This window comes from Drosophila bipectinata, chromosome 2R (genome assembly GCF_030179905.1).
Source record: "Drosophila bipectinata strain 14024-0381.07 chromosome 2R, DbipHiC1v2, whole genome shotgun sequence".
NCBI classification, from domain to species: Eukaryota; Metazoa; Arthropoda; class Insecta; order Diptera; family Drosophilidae; genus Drosophila; species Drosophila bipectinata.
Window position 1 is genome coordinate 18,328,662 of NC_091737.1, and position 8,093 is coordinate 18,336,754.

At 45.5% G+C, this 8,093-nt stretch overlaps 1 protein-coding gene across 1 annotated transcript; it reads left to right on the forward strand.

The window, feature by feature from the left end:
* The first annotated feature begins 14 nt into the window (after positions 1–14).
* LOC108125171 (aminopeptidase N) lies at positions 15–3,070 on the forward strand. Its single transcript, XM_017241271.3, has 5 exons — positions 15–464; positions 516–671; positions 734–2,138; positions 2,212–2,714; positions 2,768–3,070. Exons 1-5 carry the CDS (start codon positions 22–24, stop codon positions 2,982–2,984), a joined length of 2,724 nt encoding a protein of 907 aa, XP_017096760.2. The 5' UTR covers positions 15–21; the 3' UTR covers positions 2,985–3,070.
* Positions 3,071–8,093: the final 5,023 nt, after the last annotated feature.

Here is an 8,093-nt window from a genome sequence, read left to right on the forward strand (position 1 = left end):
GTGTTCAAATCATTACAGGAGATGTTAGCTCTTCAAACCCTGGTACTTATCTTCCTTGTGCCTGGCTTTGCTTGGGCTGAGGACGATCACTACCGGTTGCCCTCTGCCCTGGAGCCCCAGCACTATGACCTGCGCGTTTTGACCCACTTGGATGGAGGGCAGCAGAGGTTCGAGGGATCCGTCAAAATTCGCCTACTGGCCCGCGAAGCCACACGGAACATCACACTTCATGTCAGAAATCTGGACTTGATTGATGATCGCACATCGGTGACCTCCAGGGAGGAAACAAACTGTGTAGTCTCAAGGGAGACAGACGACGTATACGACTTCTATACCCTTCACTTGTGTGAGGAACTGAGAGCCGGAGAGGTCTACCAGTTGGAGATGCACTTCAGGGCGGAGCTCGACTCGAACTCGGGCTACTATAGGAGTAACTACACTGATCCCGACACCAAAGAAGTGCAGTAGGTAGCTCTTAACCTCTTAAAAGCCAAAACTGTACCTTACCTTTTCAGCCACATGGCGGTGACCCAATTCTCGCCGACCTTTGCCCGACAGGCGTTTCCCTGCTTTGACGAGCCCTCCTGGAAGTCCACTTTTGACATAACTCTGGGCTTCCATCGGAACTATACGGGTCTCAGCAACATGCCAGTTCAAAAGTGCCTGCCCCAGTACGTGGACCATAGCACTTCCTGCAATCTAGGTAATAATGGCTTCTCTTAATCCTTTCCAGCGACAGCTTGAAGGACTATACTTGGTGCCAGTATGAACCCCTCCTGAGAACCTCAACCTATTTGGTGGCCTACGCCGTCCATGATCTAAGGAATGCGGCCACTGTCGAGAGCAAAACTAGGAACAGGGTGACTTTTGGGAACTGGATGCAGCCCAAGTTTGTGAATAAGAATCATTTCTTCGTCCCAATGGCACCGAAAGCGCTGGAGTTCCTGGAGGAGCTCTTCAACCTGAGCTTTCCTTTGAGAAAAGTCGACCAACTGATAGTGCCCTATCACCGGTTTCCGGCCATGGAGAACTGGGGGCTGGTGACGTTCAACGAGCTCAATATAGTCCACACCCCAGATGATGTTTCGGTTGAGACGCACAAGAGGAATGCATTTACACTGGCCCACGAGTATGCACATCAGTGGTTCGGCAACATGGTCACCATGAAGTGGTGGGATGATCTCTGGCTGAAAGAAGGTCCATCCACGTACTTTGGATACCTGGCACTGGATGCATTGGAGCCCCAGTTGAGGCGGGGTGAACGGTTCATACAAGACGACTTGGCCTACTTCTTTAAGAAGGATTCAGGCTCCTCCGTGCCAGCCATGTCCAAAGAAGTTAGAGATCCCAACGCAATACTTGGACAGTTCACGGAGTATGTTTACAAAAAAGGATCTCTTATCGTTCGCATGCTCCACAAGATACTCGGATCGGATGTCTTCTTCAGTGGCACTCGTTCCTTTTTGAAAAAGTATGCCCTGAAGAACGTGGATCAGAGGAATCTCTGGGAAGCCTTTCAGGAGGTGGCTGTGAGTGGTAAGGTTATCTCCGAGGACTTTAACCTAAGCAGAGCAATGGACTCCTGGACTCTGCAAGGTGGCTATCCACTAGTAACGGTCATTCGGGACTACGAGTCAGGCAAGATAAGCCTCAACCAGACCAGATTCCTTCTTGGCCAAGAAAAGGAGAATATTACTTCGTGCTGGTGGGTGCCCCTGAGATTCGTTCGGCAGGGGGCTTTGGACTTTAGCCAGACTAGTCCCGAATCATGGCTAGGGTGTCCGAGCTCTGACACGACTATAAAGCTATCCGATCCTCCAGGACCCGATGAGTGGCTGATTCTAAATCCCCAGGTCAGCACCATATTCCGCGTCAACTACGACGATCACAACTGGCGTTTGATAAAAGACAGCCTCAACCAGGACCAATCCTTTGGAGGAATCCACGAGCTGAACAGAGCCCAACTGCTGGATGACCTGGCCGCCCTCGCATCTGTTCGAATCCGGAAGTATGATGAGGTGTTTGATCTTTTGGAATACCTAAAGAATGAACCAAACCGACTGCCCTGGGACAGAGCCGTTCAGGTTTTAGAAAGGCTAGGAGCTTTGTTGAGTGGTCAGGAGGAGCTTGACTTTAAGGTAATTAGTGTGGTTTGATGTCTACCTATCCAATGATTACGTTCTAATCTTATCCATCCATCCTATTCGATAGACATACATGAAGAAGCTCATCCTACCGCTTTATAAGCGCTTTCCGAAACTTGCGTTGGCTTCACGCAGACCTCCATCTCCCAAGGACGTTCCCTTTCATCGTTTTGTATATTCCCAGGCCTGTCGCTTTGGAGTTGAGGACTGCCTCCTTCAGGCCAGGTTGCTGACACTGTCTCATCGCAATGGCACTCAGCTGGAAGTGCCCTCCAATTTCCGGGAGGTGGCTTACTGCTCCGTGCTGGAAAACGGTGGCCAGGCCGAGTTCTCAGAAGTATTCCAGCTCTTCCAAAGCTCAACCGATGCAGCTGAGCAGAGTACCTGGGCCTCTGCCCTCGGATGCTGTCCCAATTTTGAGCTATTCGAGCAGTTCCTCAACTTTACTCTGCAATCCAATGAGAAATCTATCAGCGATTGCTACATGTTGGCCGTGAAGAAGGCTTTAAATCGGAGGACATTGGCTCCCCAGACGGCACAACATATCATGAGCCAAGCCAAGTTGCTGGGGTAAGCTCCTATCGATTTTAAATGAAAAATTAATCACAGACTCTTCCCGACAGTCAAAAGTTTAAGATGAGGGACCTCACCAGTCTCCTGGTCAGTTTGGCTGAGAATCTTCAGAAGCCCGAGGCGTTGGAGGAGCTGAGTGCGAGCCTGAAGGATATGAAAGAGTTTGAGAAGCCTCTGGAGATGGCCCTTAACCTGGCCAAGACGAACCTGGTGTGGCAAAAGGAGTGCTCCAGTGACTTTAGTCAGGCCCTAAGAAAGCATATCTAAGATGACTCTAACCTACTATTTCTAGTTTAAAATTTTATATATTTTGTATTAAAAAAAAGGACGTGTTTCTGGTATTAATTGAAGAAGTAGCGATGAAGTCTTACAATAGAAGGGTGGCCTGTGTGCTGCTGTCAGAAACGGGTCCTGTCAGGACTTTGACTGGTGGATTTCCTGACACGGGACCCACATACCGACACCCTCCGACCGGCAAAGCCTCCATCTGAGGCTCCTTTGTTTCGGTTCTGGGCCTTCTTGCTCTGTTATGGTATTTGACACTTACACGGGTCCGTCAAAATATGTCTTCGTCCTGCTATGAAGAGGTCCTTTGGCGAACTCCGCAGCACAATCCCCTGCCAATGACGATGACATGTGGAAAGAACATGGAAATGGTGGCGCAGCATTTAGTTATCTCCTTTGTTTGTCGCTCCCAGCCACTGTCATCTCTGGTGCAGGGCTCAAGGACTCCGCTGCCAATTAGGCAAATTAATCGACTCTAATTGATGTGCCAAGGGGTTAATGGATTGCCGGGCCAAGGCGGGTCTTAGGGCGTCAATCAGGCGAAGCTATCTATCCGTCAGAAGCAACTATTATGACGGCATGCATGTTATTTTGTCAGAAGCATCAGCTCTCACTTCGGCAGCCAATTAGAAGGATTTTCGTGGAATTTTAGACGTCACTCATCTGTGAGAACTAGAAAGCTTAGTGAAGATATATGATGAGTCTTGTATGAAATATAACAGATAGTACAATGAAGCTAAAAGAAAATCTACTGTGAGGTATTCCGCTTAAGGATCTCCCTCTTGAAAGAGAATGAAAACTTTAAGGACTTTCAGAAATGAAATTGAAAATTACAGCACTTGCCTCACTTGCCATGTAGAAATGTGGGTCCGAATCAATCAATTGATGACCCATTATTGATACCACAAAGAAATGGCCTTTCGCTGCGAAATGCATACATGAATGCAAATGCAAATGAAAAGTGGCCCTGTCAGAAAAATTAACGCTATTAATGCTTGTTAAAAGCGGTTATTAAATTAATTAAATGTGATGCCAGGCTTGACGGGCGTATAGAGGAGCCGGGCATAATAATTTGGAGCGATTCCAGGACCTATGTATGTACATATGTACTATATGCCGGATTATGGCATGTTAAATATTCAATGTCCAATGCTGGACATTGGCATTTTTAGTGGCACTTTTTGCTTATTTATTAATCGACAATATTAATTGAATCGGAACGCGTCAGAGCTCGAATGTCAAAGAAATCTGTGCAGTGGGTTCTCTTTTGTGGCATAGTTTTGAAGCCGTTCTAGCTGTTTCCAGTCGTCCTCAATTCAAGGATAAGCCCGGCACACAATCATATCTTGAATGTTAATTAATACGCAGTCATAGCCTGGCAGGAAAGGTTAGGGAAGGGATCAAATTATGTAATAGCCGCATTAAAATTGAATTTCTCAATGCGTGCTTCGCAGATTGTAACTGTTTATGTGGGTGGTGAGCGGGAGGAGTGGGAGGCCGAAGGGTATATTGGTGTTCTATGCACGTGGCACTCCTCCACTAACTGACTGACTGACTGGCCAAATGGTCTAATTAGCCCTAATTGAATACGACATGCTCAGCCCCTCGGATCCCCTTTAAGTGAGACAAATTATTTGTGTGCAGAGCTGCAGTTGCAATTGCAATTCAATTGGAGTGTTTTGATTATCAATTCCCAGAAACGATTCTCAATTATGTCCTGTGCCGGGCAATCAGGTCAATTGCTGATTCCGAAGAGTTGCAAACGTGATTACAATTCTTTATACTTTCAACTTTTAACATGCATCATATTAAATGGTATTTTAAAGCTTTGGCAATAAAGTCCTTAGTTGCCTTTGTACCTGGGACCTGAGACTTTGGAAATATATTTCAATTAGTGAGCATTGCTTTGCCGAAGAAAGCTGGGAACTGTCTTTGTTCCTGGGTCTCCTCCTCCTACCCGGGCTTTATGCTTTCTGTTTTTTCCTGTTACGGGCTTGTTTGCCTTTCGATGGGACGTCGATGGCCTTTATTGTCTAACTTGTGTATTACATTCTGCTGATGCCGTAAATTAAGGCAGAGCCCTTCATTGTTTGGGGCTTTTAATGCCGTTGAGAGAAAATAAATTCATTAAAAACTTTTGGCCAGGCAATGCCTTTTATTGACTTTGTTCGGTCGTTCGCCGGTTGCGTGTGCAAATATTTATGCAAAAATTTTCTGCACTGGCTTGCATATTTTGATTGTGCCACTCGAACGTATATACACATATATATATATATATATATATATATATTTTCACAATCCGAATCGAATCGATTTGCTGACCAGGGGCTGCCCTCCCTTATCATAATCATGGTAGAAACTTTTGTGCACTCTACTTTACATTTATTGCTTCCTGCACCATGTCCCTGCTCCTTTTGTTCGAGTCCTGCGAAAGGGAAATAGAACGTGAAACAATTTCTTGCTGGCGCCTCCAGGCTGCGAGACATTCGAGAGAAACTTGCCACACAAAAGTGTGGCAACAGAAACCTAAAAACTTGCACTTGTCCGGCCGGAGTCTGCAGATGGAGATGGCAACTTACAAATTTAGATTACGAGGCAAGCAGCGCAATTGCCACACATGTTTGCACAAATGCTGGCTGCCATGCTGCCGGCTGCCTGGCTGCCTCAATTGTTTAATTTCGTTTAATTAAATTGCAAATATTTTATTGCAGTTACTTGCAACAGAAATGTGTGCCTTGTAGAGTTTAAATTTGTGTGGCGAGGCACCATCTGCCGGCACATGCAACTTGGATACAAAGCGAGCTAAGCTGAAATTATAATAAAACCATGAAGGCTCATCCTTTGCAAGTAAATTAGTTAAGTTGGCTCCTCCTTTTATTCGCTTCAGCGGATAATTATTATTGCTGCTAATTTCGATTAAATCGATAAGCAATCATCGAAATGGAATTGCTCGACACCTCGATAAACATTGAGAGTGTCAGCCACTTGATGCTAATGCAAATTCGATTCTCCATTTGGCCGGGTCGTGTAACCCCTGCCTCGATAATACATCCACTTGACCACCACCTCAACGAGGACTTGAGTGGCCCCGACACCCAACACCCAACACCCAACACCCGATACCCGAGTGGGGTGGCACGACCTTGGCACTGCGGCTACTTTCTCCGCCTCTTCTAGTTGTTTCTTTTAAGTGCCCCTTATAGTTGATTTCTGTTGCCTTTGTTCTTCTTGTTGTGAGTTTCTGTTTACACTGGAGCAGAGTAAAAAGGGAAGGAAAGAAAAACACTTTTAGCACGCATCGGTGGGGAAAACCAATAGAGCAGCAGGACTTGAAGAGCCAAGCACCTGGACAGGATATCCGACTCCCCCCAAGCATCCTACTTCTGAATCAGAAATAGAGATATGGTTTTCGTGCTATTTCGAAAGTATTACCACTCAGAATGATGGTTGTCACTTTTAGTTGACAAATTTCAGCATATATCTTTCGTAAAAACTCGTATATCCCGAAATTCCCATTCCCAGTACCGTTACCAGTACCGTTACCAGTACCGTTCCGGGCTGTGGAAGCCATTAAGCCTCCATGACAACTCGTAAAATTTTAAAGCATATTTACGGGCGGCTGCTCATTATTTTGATGCGCTTTGGCAAATACACACACAAAGGGCCTCCCAGGGGGGTGGGCGCTACTAAGGGGGGGTCTCTATACCTATATGCCATATATGGGGAGAGTATGGAATAACATGGAAACTGGAACTGTGATGCATATATGCATATTAAACAGACCGCTTTTATTCGCCGGCACATTCTGACATCAAATTTGATTGTCTGCACTGTGCCCCAAACCCACGTCCTTGCCCCACTCCATCTCCTCCTATATCCCACCATGCATATGCATGAAACGGCATTATTTCGATGCTGCAAACAATAGACCAAAAGATCCAAATCTCTGTTGCTGTTCCTGTTCATCCTCCTGCTCCGGCTCCTGCTCTTGGGTCCTCGTACTGCTCCTGTTTCTGCTTTTGCTGTTGCTTGTGACTCCCCAGCCTGGGCTCTCGCCACCAATGGCACAAAACAGCGAGTCATGGTGCCATTGTGAAGTCACTGAGAAAAAAATATATATGGTTTGGAGGACTTACTTCAAGCTTCCTTATCAAATGTACGATGAATAGGACTTACTCACTAAAATATTCTATTAATTGTTTACCAATTTAATGGTTTTTTCTCAGTGTAATTTAGTATACCCCCCTTGAAAACAGGATACCTCTAGTCGAGAAGGACTTGGCCACAATTCATGCGGCTGCATTTGCCTAAGCGCCAAATATTAATGACGCTGCGACGATGACGAGGAGCTCTGAAATATCAGGACTCATCAGGACTGCTGGGTGTTGATTTTAATGAGGAGGAGAATGGCAAAGGATTTCTGAAAGAGAGGGGGAGGTGAAGGTAGCAGGAGGAAGGACACTTTGCTTATCAACGCCATCAATTTGGCTTCCTGCAAGTCCTCGAAATTAGGGGTGTTTATTATTTTTGATTGCCGGCAAGCGTCCAAAGGACACTGCCGAGAAATAATAAAAAAGGATTCCAATGAAAGCGGCAAACGGAGGACAAATAGCCCGTACAAGGGCTAAAATACTCTATTGTTTGAGCCTCAAATTGATAGCGCGTGTGCAAATTTCAGGCTCTTGATTTTTTTTGCCTGCCCTTCGTTTTGTTTATTGCCTAATGACTCATTTCTTGTCTCGCCAGTGTCCTTTGGCCCTTTACCCAAGATCCTGCCTGGCAAGCCTTTTGTTCTTGGCAGGGAACTCCCTTTTTTTTCGAAAGCCGGAAAGTTGTTGGGTGTGAAAAGCCAAAACAGACACGATGCAATCCTTTTTTCCCCTTTTTTTTCTTTTTTTTGGCACCCTTTAGAAAAAGTGCAGGAGCACTTGAAGAAACAAAATATATTTTTATTTTACCTGGCAACTCTGTAACAGGAAGTCGGTAAAGCCATTCCGATAACAAAAAAGGTTTGAAACCTGGTTGAATTCGCGGGATTTTGAATTATCGAAAAAAATGGAGTCTGTAATTAAAATACTTAAATAAAAGCTT

Coding starts and splice junctions, on each gene's coding strand:
- LOC108125171 (XM_017241271.3), top strand. CDS start 22: ATGTTAGCTCTTCAAACCCTGGTACTTATCTTCCTTGTGCCTGGCTTT. Junction 465..515: donor CCCGACACCAAAGAAGTGCA/GTAGGTAGCTCT, acceptor TTACCTTTTCAG/CCACATGGCGGTGACCCAAT. Junction 672..733: donor GTTCAAAAGTGCCTGCCCCA/GTACGTGGACCA, acceptor AATCCTTTCCAG/CGACAGCTTGAAGGACTATA.